Raw genomic sequence first — 19,948 nt, forward strand, 5'->3', positions numbered from 1 at the left:
CACAACGATGCCATTGTTGAAGTGGATCCGAGATGCTGCGTCAAAAAGAAACAGAGTTTATCCGACCGGAACAAAAGAACGGAAAAATCGCCTGTCTTTTGAATTATATAAGCACAAGTGCCGGAGGACACAGGCAAGATAGAGAGTACGTTGAACCTTCGACGAGGACTGCTGTGATCTAGACCAGGCCGTGTATCTATTTGACTAGTTTTCTTCTGGAGAAATGGCGGTCAAGACTATATATATTGTAAGACACGGGTACCGTTCTAACTGGCTGCCCGAGGGTCCCTACCCACCCCCACCGACCGGGATTGAAAATGATGTGCCTCTCGCGGAGCACGGTCTCGAGCAGTCCGAGGAGCTCAGTGAGCACATTGCGCAGCTCGAAGTCAAGCCACAAGTGATCTTCACGTCGCCCTTCTACCGGTGCTTGCAGACGATATCTCCCACGAAGAAGAAGTTGCAGATTCCGTTGTACGTGGACAGGGGCCTTGGCGAGTGGTTCAAGAAGGACAGGGATGTTGTGCCGACTCCTGCGTCGAACGGCGTGATCGGGAAGTTTTTCCCAGGGCTGCTCGCCGGTGAGTGGGAGGACAGTGTGATCCCTTCGAAGTCCGGTGAAAGCGAGACGGATATCTTTGCCCGGGCGCACGCATTCTGGCCTGTGTTCATCGGGCACGTGGAGCGGGAATTCCCGGACGTCGAGACGGTGATCCTCGTCACGCATGCTGCGACGAAGGCCGCCCTTGGGATGAACCTGTTGAAGTTCCCCAATGCGCGCGAGGCGATAGACGAACAGGGGACAATGATACGGAACGGCAGCTGTGCGCTGGACCGGTTCGACTGCAGGGCTCGTGGGCAAGATTTCTACGGGGGGGAGTGGGAGCTCGTGACGAACGGGGATACGTCGTTCTTGACCAACGGCGAGGAGATGAACTGGAACTTCCAGAACCGTTTCGAGGCCGGGTCCGATGCGGATATTCGGGCGCGCCGGCTCACTGCTGCCGCGAAGGGGAAGCTGGAGTGACCGATCCAATAGATACCATTATACAGTTAACACACCATTGACACATACGAGTCCTCATCGTCGTCATCGACGAATATCGTACTGAACTGAAAATTTTTCGATAATTGTCAAAAAAATGGAGAAGAGGAGCTCATCGCAACTTTTTATGGGTACAGTGAGTTGCTTGAACTACTACAGCACAAGTACAGCAGACGTACTGGGTGAGCAATGGTTAAGTCTCTGAGCAAGAAGGGTAGGCAAGGTGTAAGGGCTGCGGCCGCGACTGCAAAGGTGGATGTGGAGGACGATTCGAAGGTGAGCGTCGAGTCCTCGCAGTCTAGTGAGGAGGAGGAGATGGAGGGTCTTTCCGATTTGGAGGCCGAGGCTGAGGCCGTGGAGTTGTCTGGGTCCGAGGAGGACACTGTCTCTGGTGACAAACGCCACAAGATCAAGAAGCTGAGCAACAAGAGGAGGGACACCGCTGCTGCGGGCGGGAAATCCAGTGGTGCACGTGACGAGCACTCGAGTATCCTGTACGTGAGCCGTCTGCCGCACGGGTTCCACGAGCGGGAGTTGTCGCGATACTTCTCGCAATTTGGGGACTTGAAGGAGGTCCGTCTGGCGCGGAACAAGAAGACGGGGAACTCGAGACACTACGGGTTCATCGAGTTTGCCGAGGTGGGTGATGCGCAGGTCGCGCAGGAGACGATGAACAATTATTTGCTGATGGGCCATTTACTGCAGGTGCGTCTGTTGGGCAAAGGTTCGAAGATCGAGAAGCTGTACAAGTACAAGAAGCGTGCGTTCAGCGAGACCCCTGTGAAGAAGAGCAAGAAGGAGCTGAAACAGAAGGCTGCAGAGAAGCAGAGCGACAGATTCACCAAACTGGAGAAGGCCGGTATCGCCTTCAAGTGGTGACCACAGCCGCACCTAGTAAAGAGTATAAAACACTGTATATTAAACGCCATACCGTCAATTGTCTACGCAGACTCCTCTAGAGCAGCGGATGGGGAGCTGACTAATTCCGGTGGGACACCACTGCTAATTTCATAATGTCCGATATACCGTTGCCGAAGAAACCGTTGCTGCACGCATTCCCCCCCCCTCTTCCAGGGCTAAACGAGCACCAGGTCCATTGTCCGCGCCGAGTAAGAGTGCGAGCCTGCAATCTGACACTTGTTCCTCGAGGACACGACGGGATATACCGGTCACAAGAGCTCGTTCCTGCCCTCTGCGATTCAGCGTAGACCCACTATCTCCAGGCAGAGAAGTGCTCCCCCTCCCAGGCTCGCTCCCAGGCCCGCCCTCACTAACTCCAGGCAGAGCGCCTGCCTGGAACCGCAGGCGGAAAAATCGGTTTAGGCCGCTCGTTCAGCGCAGCGTCTCTTCGGGTGTTTCCCTTTTGGGCGATGCTCAGAACGAAAGAAAAATTTGGTGTGATATATATATATATAAGGCGAGCAGGTCGAGACCACTTGTCGTGTTTGGTGGTGGAGTTCACTTGTACTCTGCAACAGATATCCTCAAACACCACAACTACAATCAATTACAACAATGGCCAAGATATACACTTACGAAGACGTCGCACAGCACTCTACCAGCGAGGACGCCTGGATCGTTATCGACAACAGAGTGTACGAAGTCACAAAATTCTTGGATGAGCACCCAGGTGGTGAGGAGATTCTGCTGGAAATGGCTGGCGCTGACGCCACCACCAACTTCCTGGACATCGGTCACTCCGATGACGCCATGAAGATCCTCAAGACTAGATACATCGGTGACATCGACCCAAGCAGTAAACCTATCCCAAAGAAGGTCGTCGAGACCACGTCCTCGGAGACGAAGGGCAGCGGGAAGCTTGCGTCCGTGATCGCCCTCATCTGCTTCGTCATCGGCTACTACCTACTCAACTGAATCATCCACACACAAACCATAAATCAACAATAACGCTCTCTATTTATATACACCAGGTTACGCTCTGAGACGGATCGCATATAATGTACCAATTGATCCCACTCATAAATCTAGCACTATAATGTACAATATATCTTATTTATAACAACAAAAAAGAATAAAAGTATCAAACGACCCATGTCTCAATCTCAAGATTAATCTGCAGTGGAAAGATTGTAGTAATGTATCTATTATGATGTGAAGGAAACTAGCTATATATAGCAGATATGATAATATACAAAGTGGTTTTTGAAGTGACGGTGTGGTGTGCGCTTACCTTAACGTCTGTTACCCCAGCCGGAGTCTCTGTTGTTTTGGTAACCGCGGTTACCACCGCCACCGTAACCGCCTCTGCGGTAACCACCGCGGCCACCACGGCCGCCACGACCACCACCGTACCTTGGGTGACCACCGTACTGTCTTCTGTCGTACTTCAACAGCTCTGGTGGGATCTCCTGGTTCGCTTCCCTCATGATGGAAATCAAAGAGGAACCAAGCGACTTGTTGTCCTCAGAGAAGAAGGAGATCGCGGTACCAGTGGCACCGGCTCTCCCAGTTCTACCAATTCTGTGGACGTAGTCCTCGATGTTGCCGGGCATATCGAAGTTGATGACGTAATTGATACCTTTGACGTCTGGAATTAATAATAATAGTAATAAAACGCGAAAATGGAACCCAAAGAAAAAATAGATGGAAGAACTTGAGAAGATATCAGCGAATGTATTGTCTGGTTCCTCAGTTCGTCTTACCTCTATTTTCTTGTTTTGTTATTTTCACCATTCGTTTACGTTACTTCTGTTAGTAATAAGATTTTTCAAAAAGTCGGGAATAAACTCTTACAGTACTTTATCCGTTCACTACATCATTGAAATTACTTTCGGTTTCGGTTTCATCAGCGATACGCAAGGAAAATTTAGAGGGAAAAACACCCATTCAAGATATCTCATTCGACAAAGAATTACAGTGGTCTGTGCACAGAAGAAAAAGGGCTATTATCTTAAAGTGATAAAATTTTATAGAAAGAAAAGAAAAAAAACAACTAGTCCAAAATGAAATAGATAAAACCAACATTAAATGTTGGCAATGTTCATTTCTTTTGTTCCAGTATACCCTCTCTCTTCTCCCTTACTCATCCAAGTGGATGCAGAAAGAAAGAAAAGAGAGGATGAATTGTTTCTTCGTTTGTCGGTTCACATTTCGTAAACTTTTGCTCTAGCTCTTCTCCAAATAAGGAAAAAAAAAGTAAGAACAAGTACAAAATGGCACAATGCATAGTCATGGCAAATAGGAGAGAGACAGAAAAGATAGTGGTAAAAATGTATTCAAACACGCACACACACTATCCTCTCTTCTGAATTAAAACGGACGGAACCAAATAAAAAAAATCACATCTCCCAGTTTTATTTTCTACAAGAGAAGAATAAATCTTGGGAAAAAATGACAAACAGCAATTGGGCACTATCCATCTTTCTCACTTAATTATCTTTTTCACCTTTGCACAAATACGCATTCTCCCCTTTCAAACAAAAGGGAAGAAACAATTATTTCCTATCTTTCAATTAACCATCTTCTTCACAGTTCAAAAAAAACACTGTAAAAAAAAAAAAGTCGCATGGGTCAATCAATCATCTATCGTAATGGGTTTCAATATCATCTCAGTCATTAAATCGTTGAAGTTTGTCGTTGTAGCAAACAAAAATAAAGTTAGTAGTACACTCCTGATAGGTGGGGCAAAAGGGTGGGTAAACCACTAGGGTTTACTCACACACTCACCCTCCTCTTGTTCAGGACTTGTAAGAATTCGGGTTAGGAAAAAAAAAGTTGTAACATACCAATACCTCTGGCGGCCACATCAGTGGCAACCATAATTGGGGATCTACCGGTTCTGAACTCGTTCAAAACCCAGTCACGCTCTCTCTGGTCCTTGTCACCGTGAATGGCAAGAGCAGGCCACCCGTCCTCTCTTAGATACTTGGTGATGTCGTCACACATTCTCTTTGTGGAAGCAAACACCAGGATCTTGGATTCCGGGTTTTGGGAAGCGGTCTCGACGTGCTTCGCAAGACGGTCTCTCTTTTCGAAGCCGGAAACAACTTCGACACGTTGCGTGATGGTGTGGGAGGCAGCCAACTCTAGGGAACCAATTTGGACTTGGATTGGGTCGGACAGGTAGTCAGCGGCCAATTGCTTGACCTCCTTAGGCCAGGTCGCAGACCACATAAGCGTCTGTCTGTCTGGTCTGATTTGGTCCACAATTTTCCTGATTTGAGGTTCGAACCCCATATCCAACATTCTGTCGGCTTCATCCAACACCAAGTAAGTGACTCTCTTCAAGTTGGTCTTACCAAGCTCCAACATGTCGATCAGTCTACCTGGGGTAGCGATGACAATCTCGGACCCACGGTTCAAGTCTCTGATCTGCTGGCCACGAGGAACACCACCGTAGACACACGTGTTTCTGATCCTCGAGGAATGACCAAACTTGGAACACTCCTTTTGAATCTGGACGGCCAATTCTCTCGTTGGTGCTAGCACCAAGACAATTGGACCGTCACCGGGTTGTAGCAACGCCTGGGCGTTGATGTGTACGATCCCGGGTAGACAGTAGGACAGCGTCTTACCGGACCCAGTGGCAGCGATACCGACCATGTCCCTACCGGACAAAGCCATAGGCCACCCTTGGCACTGGATACCAGTGGGCTTGTCGAAACCTTCCGCCTTGACCTCGGTCAAGACGTAATCTGGGAACCCAGCCTCGTCAAAAGTGGTGATTGGCTTGGGGATATCGTGACCAGTGATGGTCATCTGGTTCTCCTTTCTGAAAGCTTCCACCTCGGCATCGGACCTGTCTCTGACAGTTTCGTGCTCAACGTAGAAGTTTTTTTCAAAAGCTGGGAGGTTTGCCATCTCGACATCCCAGTTTGGTCTAATCAGTTCCTGTGGTTGAGAGGGAGCAGACCTGTAGCTCTGGAAACCTCTGCCACCCTCGTTGGACCGGTTGTACGAGTTTCTGTCGGAACCTCTGCCGCCACGGAAGTCACCGCCACGGTTGTTGAAGTTCGATTTGTTGAACTGCTGGTCTCTTGGATAAGTCATTGTCTGTTTGTAGTTACTTGAGCAGCACAAGAAGTTGAGAAAGAGAAACAGGACAGGACAAGACTAGATGAGATGAGATGAGATGGACCCATTGGAAAATTTTTCACCGCCTTTTTATATGTCGGAAAAACTTTACGGTGAAAAAAGAAGCGATGAGATGAGCTGAAAAATTTTTCAGTGTTGAGCGTCGAACTACTGGTAGGTAGTGGTTGGAAACGAGGGTCTGCTGGGTCCGGCAGCCGCGGTAGGTGTGTGTGTGTGTACTTTCATGCGGATTGTAAAGTGTGTATACGTATATATTATTATTGTACAGATAGAAAGAGGCAGAAGGGGAAGGTATGTCTTGAGAGGAAGGTGTGAGTACGTTTCTGTGTCACTGTCCAATTGTGTTCACATCTCCCTGATCCTCTGTGTGAAAACGTCTTCTACGACGTCACACATGTCCATGAGGTCTCCGAGACCCTTCTTGAATGCGTCGACTGCGGTTATCTTCCCGTACGTCTGGATTCTGACGTTGAGCCAGTTCTCAGACGGGTGCGGGATGGAGTACCCGCAGAACTCGACCTCCGGGTTCTTCATGATCACGTAACGCAGCGCGTTCCCGAGCGTGTGGTCCTCGTTCAGGATCTGGAACGACGCACACGTGCCGTCCTCCGTGGTCGCCTCGGGCAAGATCTTGACCTTCTCCCTGTCAAGCTCCTCCTCTTCCTCATCACCCTCTCCATCATCATCATCATCAGCTGCACTCTCTCTCCTCGCCTGGGGCTCAACGACAGCACCCTCGCTGTCAGACATCTGCACGTCGCCCTCTCTGTCTTCCCTGCTCTTCTCAGTGACGCCGCTCATTGTATATTTCTTTCCCCGTACTATAGTATTCCTCGAAATCACCTCAATTGACCTGCAATAATCACCACAACCACTCGCAACCACGCAAAACAGAGACTGAACAACGGCATCTCGTCGTTTCCTCTTCTGAAACTTTTCACGATTTTGAAGGCGTTCCGTCGAAAGTGACGTCTTCGCGCCTTTAAATTTTTTTTCTTTCTTTTTGACGTTGAGCGATGAACTTTGACTCGTCAGGTACCTTCTCAAGAGTTCTTTTGAGGGCCTGTAGGGCAGCTCTGTGTGTGTGGTTTGATCCGTTGGAGAGCTGTGTCGCTTCTCTGTTAGAAATTGTTGATTTCTCCCCTTTTTTTACTTTAATTAGCTCTACTTTGCCGCTATTTGTGGGGGGAGGAAAGATAGAGAGAGACATTGCGTTGGTGATTCGATGTTTTCGGATGGTTCTGCGTTTGGTGCCGCGGATCAGACACATTTTCCAGATAGAATGGGTGCGCCGGTTTCCTCAGGTGCCGGTGGGGACGGTGCGGGCGCATCCGGGCAGGGGTCCAGCGTGGATCAGAAACAGATCAGTTTTTCGGAGTTCAACCCGCTGACGAGGGGTCTGTCGTTGCTTGGGTCCTCGTTTGGTGCGGCCAGCGGGACACCAACGGGGGCACAGATTCCATCGGCCTCGCATAGTCAGTCTAACGGTTTGAATAAAACGGACACGGCGACTTCCAGTAACAATATTCTTCACATGTTTTCACAGAACAATTCAAGCTTCTCATCGAAGAGGGATTCTACGCTTATCTTAAATGGTACTGATTCCGGGGAGATGGATTTCTTTTCGGGCTCCTTCAACAAAAGAAATCTTATGTTTATAAACAGCAAACAGCAGATTGGTAACAGTAACGCGGGCGGCATACCCCAGAGCCAGAGTCAGAGTCAGAGTGGTGGGCGCCTGCCCTCCGCAAACAACCTAGAGCTGGACACATTCTTCACCTCGGCTCAGAACTCTATGAGGTTCCCGAGCGAATCAGACCATCAGTACGATAGCCAGGAGGAAGGGAGAAGCTCATCGTTGAAGCCGCTGCTGGATCCCCTAGGGAACCCGCAGCAGAGTAGACCGGGTATCCCCTCGAGCTTGTCCCGATTGTCATCGTTGGTCAACATGTCCAACCAGGGGACAGCGGAAGAGGAACAGACGGAATTGGAACAGTCGAACACACCGCCTGATGTAGGATCAGACGCCACGTTCCATACAGAACAGGCTGCACTTTTGGCGAAAGTTTCAAAGACCAAGCCGAGACAGAGACGTGCACGGAAACTGAGGGCGAAGCCGAGCGGGGTCTCGACGGGGACATTTTTGGAGGTGTCCTCCGCAGCGGGCGCATTTGACCATTCGGATGATTCACAGACGCCGCTCGGAGCCACGACAATAGACCAGTTGATGCTCGTAGTGGAGGCCAGAAAGAAGGGCGTGACAGATAGAATCGTCACGACAAACGACGGGAGGCTGCTTCTCGATGCAAACCCTGAAATATTGCCCCGTCGTATCGAACTCGTCGGTGGTGTCGAAAAACCAATCGGGGCCAACGGTATCAAACAGCACGAATGCAACATATGTCACAAGTTGTTCATTCAATTGACACATCTTGAAGTTCATCTTCGTTCACACCTGGGTGATAAACCGTACAAATGTACATGGTGCGGTAAAGGATTTACTCAGGGGGGGAATTTAAAGACCCATGTCAGGTTACACACTGGTGAGAAACCTTTCTCTTGTGAATTCTGTTCAAAGCGATTTTCAAGGAAGGGGAACTTAACGGCGCATCTCGTGACTCATGAGAAAGTTAGACCCTTCGTATGCAAATTGAATGGCTGTATGAAAACATTCACCCAACTCGGGAACATGAAGTCGCACCAGAACAGATTTCATCAGAATACACTGACTGAGCTGACAAGACGCTTAGCCAATTTGGACCCAGCAGAAAACATTTCAGCAGAAGAGAGAGAAATGTTGAACTACTTTGCATCTCTTTATAAAAACTCCAACAAGGGCATCAAGGGGAGAGGCCGTGGTAAGAATACACAACAAGATAAATCAAGGACTGCAACCCCAACACAAGATCTAATCCAATTCAAAACTGTGGACTATCCAACGTAACTTACTCTTCCAGTAGTCACTCGGGGAAAAACTTCTGTTGGAATTTAGCGATTTCACACTGCATAATTATTTGAAATTTTGCATAAAACCCATCAGCGGCCTTGATATCTACGTATATACCATCATTATAATAAAAGAACTAGCATATATTAACTCCCTGGATATTAGCGATTGGTTTAGATTACTCTACTTGAGCCCATCATGACCAGTAAAGGTTTTATTTTTGCTTGTTCAACTTCCTAATAGTTGGAACACCGTTTTTACTTGGATTCTTAATTTGGTTACTATGAGTAAGGCAGGACTTTTTCAATTGCAAAATCTGGTTTTAGTTGTCCAGCAAGTATATATATGGATATGTAGCTAATTGCATAACCTGTATTGCTGTTATCGTGAAATATTGCTGGATATAGAAAATGAAGATTATAAGGGTGATAAGATATCATCATAGGCATAAAGAATGTGAAACGCTAATGATACCTGGCAACTATGAAGCGCATAACACAAATGCCACGTGGAAGTTAACATATTATACTATGAAACATACTCACTATTCTGAGACTATTTGGGAAATTATCACATATATAAAGACTAGTTATATCCATAGTATCGGTCTCTATCTTCCTGATACATACAGAAGAGACCATCGAACCATATACTTATATATTAAGTATATACCAGAAGTCATACCTGAACTAAAACATCTCTTTACTCTACTACAATGAATAGCCACGGCGAACAAGACCCTATTCAACAGATATATATTTTATGGTAGGTGAAAACCTCTGTCACTATTTCTTTATTGTTTATTTTTTCATTGTTGATTTAAGCTAAAGTTACTCTTAGCTTTAAATAAAATAAACAAGAATTGCTGTGAGGATAACTACTACTGAGGTTTACTACTATGAGAAGTACCGTACTGTGATATATATTAAGACCAACATTTAAAATAAACCTCTAGACACACGGACTACACATTATCAGGAACGTATATAAACTCGCAAAGGATCGACTTCAACAACTTTCAAGACAATTCCTGAATTTCAGATATGAAGAACGAGGAACACTTGAACCAGTGAGCACTTCCGGTAAAAAAAATGACTACTGATCTTGCTAATGTGACAATGTCGGATTGTATGCCCCTTCGTTCTCGAATTGTAACCAACTTCTCAGCTCTACTGTCTTCCCTTTTCTATTAGTACTACAGGAAGATACCTATATTCTAGCTTACCATCTTGTTTCAAATATTTATCATAATATACCTCATTGCCTAAATATTGCTTTTCAATAAACTGGAACGTTTATCCTTGTGATATATATACCATGAAGCAATCACACATTTGATAGAAAAATTACAGCAAACAAAAGAAAAGTTTTATAAAATACAGAATTTATAAAATATAATTAGTGTTAACACTGTATACTGTCTGAATAAAACAGGGTTTGGTTGTTGTGTGGTCCTCGATTTACGGGGTGTTACAGTATTTTTGAAACACTGAATAGAGCAGATTTCGGCCTACAGAGATCTACATCTGACCAGAACAACTTTTACATAAAGCAAACAACGATACAAAAAACGTGACATTTGAAACCGTTCTTATCTCCAAACTGGTGTAGAAATGAGAGCCCCAAAGTTTGACTCCCAGCTGTGCCATTCCTTCCCAACGTCATTGTGTCACTTTTCTTGAAAAATAAAAAAAGACATATATTTAAAGGCAGCAATACAAAGATTAAGGGTAGAATACAGCGATGTACCATTCAGACAGAACAGTATAAGTTTACCGCAGTATAATGGAATCAAATATCGGTGAGAGTAACTTTAACAGCTCGATCACACCAGAGGATGCTGATATACATCTCGCAGCTACTCCTCCGGAAGAGTCTGCCGGAAGGAGCGAGTTTGGTGCAGAAGAAGGGGAGGAGGGGGAAGAGAATACACCACTAATCAACAAACCAAAGACCAGTCACCCTGTGAAATCTCACAGAAATATAGGTGACAGAACGGCGTCATATGGTGGGGTTGTCGGGCCTGGGGACGATCGCAATACTGGGGACTCTGAGGCTCATGGGGGTGATGAACCACGTTTCCAAACTCATAAAGATTACAGTATCTTCCAACACAATTGGAGGTGGACAATGAATGTAATACTATTCATCAACACATTGTTTTTGGTGTTTGTTTTCATTTGCTATTTCTTTTTGAACTTTGGGTTTGGGACGGGGAGAAACGAATCCTTTGATAAACTTCTGTTCATTTCAGTGGCCCTAATAGGAAACTGTTTCAATCTGTGGTTCAACGACATTTGGTTGATTTCCTCTTGGGACTATTTCATGGACATGGTTTTAACTGGTCTTCCCCTAACTAATCTAGCCCTGTTCATGCTCACAAGCTATACGAGGACAAGACTCAACTTTAGCACGGTAATGATGTTTCTTTGGCTAGCACTTACTTTTGGCCTCAGCTTGTATCAATCTTACAAATTACAAGAATATATTAAGCAGCTTGCTCCTGAGACGGTACAGAACAAGCATACGCTGAAAGAGTGGATCAAAATTGCCTTTAGAAATGTTGTGAAGATTCTTTGTTGTGGACTACTGTTTTTGATGACTTTGAACTCCTTCCTTTTCATGATTGATACCCACAATGTTGCAAACTTCAAAGATGATGACTCCCAATTTGTGTATGCAGACTCGCAGCACTCTAAAACATTACATATCAAATGTAGTGGGTTAGAAAACCACGACAAGACAAAACCTATTGTTTTGTATGAACACGGCGGTGAAGATACTTCGTATCTTTCTGGCAGGTGGATTCAAGAGTTGTACCATTTGGGGAAGATTGAAAGTTACTGTGTTTATGATAGATTCGGTTATGGACTTTCGGACTCGACGTCCGCTCCTTGGTCGTTGAAGGCATCTGCTGAAGCCCTTCGGTACGCGTTAGTAGATGAGATGAAATTGGAGGGTCCCTTTGTAGTTGTTGGATACGACTATGGTGGTCTGGTTGGCAGAGTATTTGTTAGTCAAAATAGAGACATATGCTCTGGACTCATGCTAGTCGAATCATGGCACGAAGAACTTCTTCTAAAGAAGTACTTCAAGAGACTATTTCCTGGAGACGGTGATGATAACGGACATGATGGCAACAATGACGGGAACAGCGACGATAAGGTTAGCTTCAGAGTTCCAGAAAGAGAAATTCACAAAAGGAACGGATTAAAAGTGTGGTGGAATGGTCTGTGGTCTTCCATTGGATTGAATTTACACTATTCATGGATGGTGAGGCATAGAGGTTCCAGGGACAGAATACTTGGTAGAGATATGCAACATCAGGGTAAGTTTTTGAGAACCAAGTTTTTAGAAGTGTTGACGAGCTCGCTGCTGAGTTATAAGGATATTTTAGAAACAAATCCAAAGTTAAGAAATGTTAAATTGAGTGTTGTCAGTTCAAAGGAAATGGTGAGAAAGTCGTCCATTTGGGGTGATTGGCAAAGAAAGTTGACAAAACTGTCGGGCAACACGAAAGAATGGAAAATTGTTGATGGAGAGCATAATTTCTATCAAAACGGTGTTGGTAAAGAGTTGGCTCAGGACGTGCTGTTGCGTCTATTGAACGAGTAGGTTATAGTGTCAACTTGAACCTATGATCTCTTTATGTTTCTTAAATATTCATGTAAGGTATTTCGAACATCAAATGTTACTTTTTCAGTCATTATCGTTGGAATTGAGCCCCCAACATGACCATAGGACTAGATTTCAACAAACCAGCCAATATCAAAATACATAACTTACAAAGTATCCCCCGTACTAAGGATAAACCTGTTTCCTAACCTTCCCCCCTTTCCGAATAACATAAAAAGTTATGTTTACAGAGTCCACATTTACTCAGACGGTCCCCCTCCTCCCACTTGGACCAATCTTTGGGACTGTAACGTTTGTGTTTTCCAAAAATATTCCCTTCTCTCTTTGGAACATTTCTGCTATTTCCGTTATGTCATCCTCACTCAAATCGAAGATGCACCTACAGTTCGGGCAAGTGAAAAGTGGCACATCTTTATTCATATAGGGTTGGATACACGCTGAATGCCAGCAGTGAGAACATGGGGCGAAAAATAGCCGATGTTGAAGTTTACACTCCTCCAAACATATTGAACACAACTCGTGTCTTGTATCCTCCGTCAGGTTGTTCATCCTTTCCTCAAGTACTTTCCCAAACTTCACGGGGTCATGTTTCCAAGAGTCATTGAGTTCCACTTTCATTCGCACGTATCTGTTCTTCTTGTTCCCCGTTGTTGGTGTATTTATCCCCAACTGTATGATATCGCCGTCTTCAAGAAGAATATCCTTAGACACTGTGTGAGCTGGAGTTATTCTATTATGATTCAAAAAAGTCCCGCTTTTCGATCTGAAGTCTTGTAAGTACCAGGATCCTGAGTTGTCCACCTTAATGTAACCGTGTAACCTTGACACAGCCACCGAATCGAACATGATTGGTTGATACTCCTTTGAAACCACTGGCAAGGCCCTCCTGACCCTTTTCGAGTCTCTGCAAATCACGAACTGAGAATTTGGACCTGCCAATCTCGTTATCGGACAGAAATACAAGGGGTTTCTCACCTCATCTGCTCCAAATAATGGTGTAAGCCGGATTGAGAACATCCCATTTTCATCAGGAGTGTTAACTCTGGGCGTGCGTGGTCCCACAGATCCCGCGCCCACTGGAGTGTCTAATGGTATCGACTGGAAATTCTCCTGTGTCTCCCTGGGTCCATATATAAACTGCACCATACTCTTTGTTACTTCACCCTTTGGTAGCAAACCTTCATCGAAAAACGTACCGTTGCAACAACCGAGGTTGGTGAACGTTAAGTGCAGGGGCAACTCCCTGCCAATAAACCGTGGCACTTCAACCAACGCATTGTCTGATCCACGGACCTCTTCCAACTCCACATCAAGGAACCCCTCGTTGGGATGTTTCGTAGTGTATAGACGATTTGTGTCTTTGAACTCTACCGCGGGGAAAGGGCTAGTCAACGAGAGCCCACTAGAACTGGTGGAGACACAACTTCCCTCACTCCCAGGCTGATACCCTTGCGACACCAAATTCCCATTGGGGTCCAGCGTGGTATATTGAACCCTCTGTACAATACTTTGACCTCTTAGCATCATTTCTTCTCAGGATTCTGATTTCGTGCTTGGTTTGATCCTGTAATCCACACGCACAGAAACTTCTTTAGGTACAAACCAGCAATATATACGTAATATACACACAGACACACCACTATCCTCCTCACGACACAGGACTAAGCCACGAGATGACCTCGTTATGATGGTCGAACGGTTTATCTGTTAAGGACGTGAATACCCTAAAGGGGAGATATCGACTTTCTTCCCCACAAACGTGCATCTCTGCGGCTGTTTCTGTGGGATCCACTGTGGGCGCCCGTCCACCGGGCGCCAGCGGGCCGAGACTGCGCTCCATTACGCGGAACACTGTGCGCCGCGTACAAAGGAAGAGACAGTAAGTACCATATACAAGCTCTCTTTAGAAACTACAAAACATACGGGAGTTGTATCTTAGCTACACAGAGACATTATAGAACGGTGAGTGCTTCTACTGGACTGGAGTGGGCCGGGGATCGATGTCCTTGGGACACTCTCTCCCGAGGAAACGTAGATGTTGTTTCTTCTTCCCTCGTTACAACTTGCTCTGTTCGGTGAAACTGGATATGTAGTCGTTGTTGGTGGCGTTGACGGTCACAATCTCGTCGTACAGTAGACTGGTTAGGAACTCGCTGAAGTTTTTCCCCGTTATCTCTGGGAGGAAGTACTTCGCAGCGACGTCGAACTTGTTGTTCGCACCCACTGGACTCTGTTTTTTCAACTTCTCGACTTGCTCTTGCAGGATCTTGGAGGTCAGTGCTGGGGTCACCTTCTCACCAGTGTCACTCAAGATTGACCCGTGTGTCACCCACTGGTACAGTTGACAACGGGACACCTCTGCCGTGGCAGCGTCCTCCATCAGGTAATTGATTGGGACACACCCGGACCCTCTCAACCATGCCTCCATATACTGCAACCCAATGTCCAGGTTCTGTCTGATCCCACTCAGCGTGACTTTCCCACCTTCGACGTTAGTGTTTGTCAAGTTCTCGACTTTGAATTCGTCCAAGCTTGGGACGTTATAGATTTGGTTAGGTGTGCCCATGTTGATGAAAACCTCGTTACAGATCACGGCCAGGGCAGGGTGGGCGATCCAGGACCCGTCGTGTCCGTTGGTCAACTCTCTGATCTTATCGGTGCGCACTTTGGTCATTGCGACCTCGTTTGCCTTGGCGTCGTCCTTGATTGGGATATGAGCAGCCATACCGCCCATAGCGTGCACACCTCTACGGTGACACGTGTTGATCAGCAACTTCACGTAGGCGTCCATGAATGGTGAGGTCATTGTGACCTGGTCTCTGTCTGGCAGCACATGTTGTGGCATGTTTCTGAGTCTTTTGATCGTCGAGAAGATGTAATCCCAACGGCCACAGTTCAACCCACTCGAGTGGTCTCTCAACTCGTAAATAATCTCCTCCATTTGGAAAGCCGCTGGCAATGTTTCAATAAGCACGGTGGCTCTAATGGTGCCCCTTGGAATGTTCAAGTAGTCCTGAGCGACATTGAAGATATCGTTCCACAATCTAGCCTCCAAATGGTGTTCCATCTTGGGCAAGTAGAAGTATGGGCCCAGCCCAAGGTCAAGCAACTTCTGTGCGTTGTGGAAGAAATACAGACCAAAATCGAAGATCGAGGCGCTGATTGGTTCATCATCGACGTACAAATGTTTCTCCAAAAGGTGCCAGCCTCTTGGTCTCACAATGAGGGTGGGCAAGTGAGTCAGCTCCGAGTGCTTCAACTTGTAAGATTTCCCCTTGGCCGTTGTGAAATCGATTTGGCCTCTTATCGCGTCGTACAGGTTAACTTGACCGTAAATGATGTTTTGCCATGTGGGGGACAACGAATCCTCGAAATCGGTCATGTAAGTGTTAACATCCGAGTTCAACGCGTTGACCAGCATATTTCTCAATGGCGGACCTGTAATCTCACAGGATCTGTTAATTAAACCAGGTGCTGGGATAGCACCTCTCCAAGCCGGGTTCTTTCTCACAACTTCAGTTTCTGGTAAAAACCCGAATTTGTACTCTCCAGAATCCAACCCCTTCTGAACGGTCTGTCTTCTCTCTAGCAATTCTTTACGTCTACCATTGAAAGTCCTGTGCAACAAAACAACAAACTCCAAAGCTTCCCTCGTGAGGATACTCTTTGGCGTAGTAGTAGAAGGTGCAAAGAGTGGAGTCGTATCCACATTGACCTTCAAAACAACGTTCTTCAAATTTTTTCTAACCATAGTGCCCACTTGTCTACGTATCTTAACCTACGGTTATTAGTCACAAGGAGAAACCAAATGGGGGAAACAAATGGGGGAAACAAATTGTATAATCAGGAACCTTTAACCATTAACCATTATAGCATCCCCTCCCCTTTATATACGTTTTTTTTCAACTACAATCACCTCTACCCTCGCTCTGATGGAGGGAGGCCTCGCCATGTTCTCGAGCTTCATCTATATCCAATACTGAGTTAGCGTACTGTTTGCGTTAAGTGTGACCTCTTCGAGTTTCAAAGAGAGAGACACTCTCGGCCAGATGGAGGAATTGGGAATCTGAGAAGAGCGATTTCTCGGAGTTTGAAACCCGGAAAATCGGAGCCGAAAACGGAGTTCGGAATTAGGGTTTGGGCAGAACCCTAGGGCTTGATTAGGGCTTGATTAGGGCTTGCCATTGACATTTCAAGTTAGGGCTTGTTCTGGGGTCACCCGGTCACCGCTTTTTTTTTTATTTTTTTTTCCCTGAAAGCAGATTTTTTTGTTTTTGTAGAACGAGCGTTGTGCTCGGTTTCAGCATAGTACCGTTGGGAAGCACTTAATTCATTCCAGATTAGAAGCCAACTATACAGCCCTTAAGACGCTAACCCCACTCCAATTTCAACTTTAACATTATAGAAAGTGGTAAAGAAGAAAAAATAAACACAGAACAACACAGCAAGATCCGGAAGTGTTCCAGATATATATATATAGAAGACAAACCCACCAAATTATAATTACGTCATGTCATTGCCACTACGACCCGGATTGGAAAATATCACGTCGTTGGACAGGGTGCTTGAAGATTTGCTAGTGCGGTTTATTATTAACTGCCCGCCAGAGGACCTCTCCAGTGTCGAGAGAGAACTGTTCCACTTCGAGGAGGCGTCATGGTTTTACACTGATTTTGTTAGGATAATGAATCCCAATTTACCCTCAATGAAGATTAAGTCTCTGTCACAATTGTTTATCAAGCTGTGCCCCCTGATTTGGAAGTGGGATATTAAGGCTGACGAGGCGTTGGTCAAGTTTTCCAAATATAAAAAGACTATCCCAGTAAGGGGTGCTGCGCTGTTCAATGCGGATCTGAATAAAATGTTGCTTGTGAAGGGTACAGAATCGGACTCGTGGTCCTTCCCAAGAGGGAAGATTTCGAAAGATGAGGATGATGTGGATTGTTGCATTCGTGAAGTTGATGAAGAGATCGGATTCGATTTGACTACGTATATTGACGCAGATCAATTTGTTGAGAGGACAATCTCGGGGAAAAATTACAAAATATATATCATCAAAGCTGTCCCTGAGGATTTCCCCTTTAAACCCAAAGTGAGAAATGAAATTGACAAGATTCAATGGTTTGATTTCAAGAAAGTTACCAAGATGGTCAACAAATCTCATGGTGGTAACCAGTACAAATTCTACCTTATCAATTCGATGATTAGATCCTTGTCTATCTGGGTCAGACAACAGAGACAAATAAAGAACGACGACCAACTGAAACAGTTTGCTGAAGAACAATTGAAGTTGTTGCTCGGTATCAACAAAAAGGCCGAAATTGATCCGGGGAGAGACCTACTAAACATGTTGCATTCAGCAGTTCAATCGAACGGGAACACGGATCAAACTATAAATCCCTCTGAACAACAAAATACTAGTATTAAGGCGCCAGCAACAGCTAGCCCCCCAGACTCCGCAGAACAGAGTAACACGCCATTGTATAATAACACAGTGATCGGCCAATATCCAGCTGGCCAATATCCTCCAATATTTCCACAAGCACAACAGAGTACTATTAGGGCTATGGGGTTCCAACCTTTTGCGCCATTCCCATTCTCTAACGGGGTGCTTCCAACCGCGGTCCCACAAATGTTTATGATGAACCCACCGATTGCACTACAACAACAAGCTAGTGTGAACAGCACTTTCCCTCCACCAAAATTAACTACAGTTCCTTCCACACCAAACGTCAGCTCACTTTCGAAACCATCACTAGCTGTCTCCGGGCAAAATCAAAACTCAAAGGAATTGCTGAGTTTGTTGACTCAAAAGTCCAAACCTACCTCCGCTGAAAAAGAATCACAGAGAAATGACAGTGCTGACTTGAAGGATAAGCTATCCAATGACTCCAGGGTCTTACTAAGCATTCTTCATAGTAAAGCTACAGAACAAAATTATTCTACAGACAATAGCCCTCAAGCAACTGCGCATTTCCCAGAAAAGAACTCACCACCGCAACACCAACCAGAACCATTGCTTGCTCCTCAACACACCAGCGAGCCAGTGTCAAACGACAATATTGATAATTACGAAGATTTCGAGGTTGGGTCCTCTGACGAGGAGGACGAGGTGGAAGAGGAACAGGTTGCAAAGGAGTCCCCCTCTTATACATCTGCCCTACCACAGTCTTCCCATTATACAACACCTGCTGATAATTACAGCAATTTCGAAGATTCTTCAGGGTCTAGTTCCGACTTTGAATCTGCCACGGACGGTAATGGTGGAATGAGCGAGTCTGACATTGAAGAAGTCGAATTAGAAGCATTAAACCAAAACAACCTGAACGACCCCATCATCTCAAAGGATATTTTAAAGGAAAATGCGTTTAAGAATGGGGAGGTTCCCCACAACGATCACATTAGCGAGAGTGTGAGATCTATCAATGGTAGCAAATTACATAGCACCAATGTTTCTCCTCAACCAGCTGCGCCAACAAGCTTACCCAAACCAAAATTCAAGCTTCTGAAGCGCGGGGAGAAGTTGGATGACGTAATCAAGCCGAAGACGGCTTTCCCTGCATCACAGGACAATATAACCGTCGATGAGGAAGCGATCATTGATGAAGATAAAGTTGATACCACAAACAACGAACTATTGAATATGTTGAGGAGGCACTCAGAGAAGAAGGGGGAAGCACCCTCAGCATCACACCCAACAACGACATCTAACAACGAACTGCTAAACATAATCAAGGGTAACCACCCGGCCCCACAGTCCGAGAAAGATTCCGGACATACATTATTAGACATGCTGAAAAACCCTACAAAATCTGAAAGGCCTTCGACTGGTCAACAGTATTCACAGTCATCTGAATCTGGGGAGCTTCTTTCGCTTTTGAAAGGTCCATCGAAGGATCGAGCACCATATCACACCAGCACCCCATTCCAATCAGTGAATGACACGACACGTCTCCCAACGGAAGGGTTATCCTCCTCCTTTGAATCGGTCGAAGCTTCAATTCCAGGTCAAGACCTCTTTGGGGTTTTGGGGAACAAACCCGCAGTACCCACTGCTACTAGCATGGATGCCAGTGCAATTAATGGCATGACATCAAGATTTTCGAACAATTTGTCGTCCCGTGCATCTGTTCAATCTACCCAGTCGGGCGCTACTGACTTGTTGAACCTACTAAAGAAGCCCACTTCTCAGAGTTCTGCAGAGAAAACAGACAAGAGTGCGTCGAATGAGTTACTTAATATTTTACATGGGAAATAATGATGTA

The 19,948-nt window shown here is 45.7% G+C and overlaps 10 protein-coding genes across 10 annotated transcripts; 6 read left to right on the forward strand and 4 right to left on the reverse strand.

Annotated features, from left to right (window-relative positions):
• Positions 1-223: 223 nt before the first annotated feature.
• On the forward strand, positions 224-1,027 carry KNAG0I02020 (uncharacterized protein; the record flags this gene model as incomplete). Its single annotated transcript, XM_022609880.1, has 1 exon — positions 224-1,027. The coding sequence occupies one exon, from the start codon at positions 224-226 to the stop codon at positions 1,025-1,027; it is 804 nt and encodes a 267-aa protein (XP_022466232.1).
• A 207-nt stretch (positions 1,028-1,234) lies between these two features.
• NOP15 (rRNA-binding ribosome biosynthesis protein NOP15) lies at positions 1,235-1,924 on the forward strand (the record flags this gene model as incomplete). The annotated part of the gene is made up of 1 exon (XM_022609881.1): positions 1,235-1,924. The coding sequence occupies one exon, from the start codon at positions 1,235-1,237 to the stop codon at positions 1,922-1,924; it is 690 nt and encodes a 229-aa protein (XP_022466233.1).
• A 636-nt stretch (positions 1,925-2,560) lies between these two features.
• Positions 2,561-2,920, forward strand: CYB5 (Cyb5p; the record flags this gene model as incomplete). The annotated part of the gene is made up of 1 exon (XM_022609882.1): positions 2,561-2,920. One exon carries the CDS (start codon positions 2,561-2,563, stop codon positions 2,918-2,920), a length of 360 nt encoding a protein of 119 aa, XP_022466234.1.
• A 1,660-nt stretch (positions 2,921-4,580) lies between these two features.
• DBP2 (DEAD-box ATP-dependent RNA helicase DBP2) lies at positions 4,581-6,055 on the reverse strand (the record flags this gene model as incomplete). The annotated part of the gene is made up of 2 exons (XM_022609883.1): positions 4,581-4,588; positions 4,792-6,055. 2 exons carry the CDS (start codon positions 6,053-6,055, stop codon positions 4,581-4,583), a joined length of 1,272 nt encoding a protein of 423 aa, XP_022466235.1.
• A 390-nt stretch (positions 6,056-6,445) lies between these two features.
• Positions 6,446-6,850, reverse strand: RPC19 (DNA-directed RNA polymerase core subunit RPC19; the record flags this gene model as incomplete). The annotated part of the gene is made up of 1 exon (XM_022609884.1): positions 6,446-6,850. One exon carries the CDS (start codon positions 6,848-6,850, stop codon positions 6,446-6,448), a length of 405 nt encoding a protein of 134 aa, XP_022466236.1.
• A 475-nt stretch (positions 6,851-7,325) lies between these two features.
• Positions 7,326-9,044, forward strand: KNAG0I02070 (C2H2-type zinc finger protein; the record flags this gene model as incomplete). Its single annotated transcript, XM_022609886.1, has 1 exon — positions 7,326-9,044. One exon carries the CDS (start codon positions 7,326-7,328, stop codon positions 9,042-9,044), a length of 1,719 nt encoding a protein of 572 aa, XP_022466237.1.
• Positions 9,045-10,832: 1,788 nt separating this feature from the next.
• KNAG0I02080 (uncharacterized protein) lies at positions 10,833-12,662 on the forward strand (the record flags this gene model as incomplete). Its single annotated transcript, XM_022609887.1, has 1 exon — positions 10,833-12,662. One exon carries the CDS (start codon positions 10,833-10,835, stop codon positions 12,660-12,662), a length of 1,830 nt encoding a protein of 609 aa, XP_022466238.1.
• Positions 12,663-12,926: 264 nt separating this feature from the next.
• DMA2 (ubiquitin-conjugating protein DMA2) lies at positions 12,927-14,210 on the reverse strand (the record flags this gene model as incomplete). Its single annotated transcript, XM_022609888.1, has 1 exon — positions 12,927-14,210. One exon carries the CDS (start codon positions 14,208-14,210, stop codon positions 12,927-12,929), a length of 1,284 nt encoding a protein of 427 aa, XP_022466239.1.
• Positions 14,211-14,739: 529 nt separating this feature from the next.
• Positions 14,740-16,434, reverse strand: MLS1 (malate synthase MLS1; the record flags this gene model as incomplete). The annotated part of the gene is made up of 1 exon (XM_022609889.1): positions 14,740-16,434. One exon carries the CDS (start codon positions 16,432-16,434, stop codon positions 14,740-14,742), a length of 1,695 nt encoding a protein of 564 aa, XP_022466240.1.
• A 759-nt stretch (positions 16,435-17,193) lies between these two features.
• On the forward strand, positions 17,194-19,941 carry DCP2 (decapping enzyme complex catalytic subunit; the record flags this gene model as incomplete). Its single annotated transcript, XM_022609890.1, has 1 exon — positions 17,194-19,941. One exon carries the CDS (start codon positions 17,194-17,196, stop codon positions 19,939-19,941), a length of 2,748 nt encoding a protein of 915 aa, XP_022466241.1.
• Between the last annotated feature and the right edge of the window lie 7 nt (positions 19,942-19,948).

Source organism: Huiozyma naganishii, chromosome 9, assembly GCF_000348985.1.
Source record: "Huiozyma naganishii CBS 8797 chromosome 9, complete genome".
In the NCBI taxonomy this organism is placed as follows: domain Eukaryota; kingdom Fungi; phylum Ascomycota; class Saccharomycetes; order Saccharomycetales; family Saccharomycetaceae; genus Huiozyma; species Huiozyma naganishii.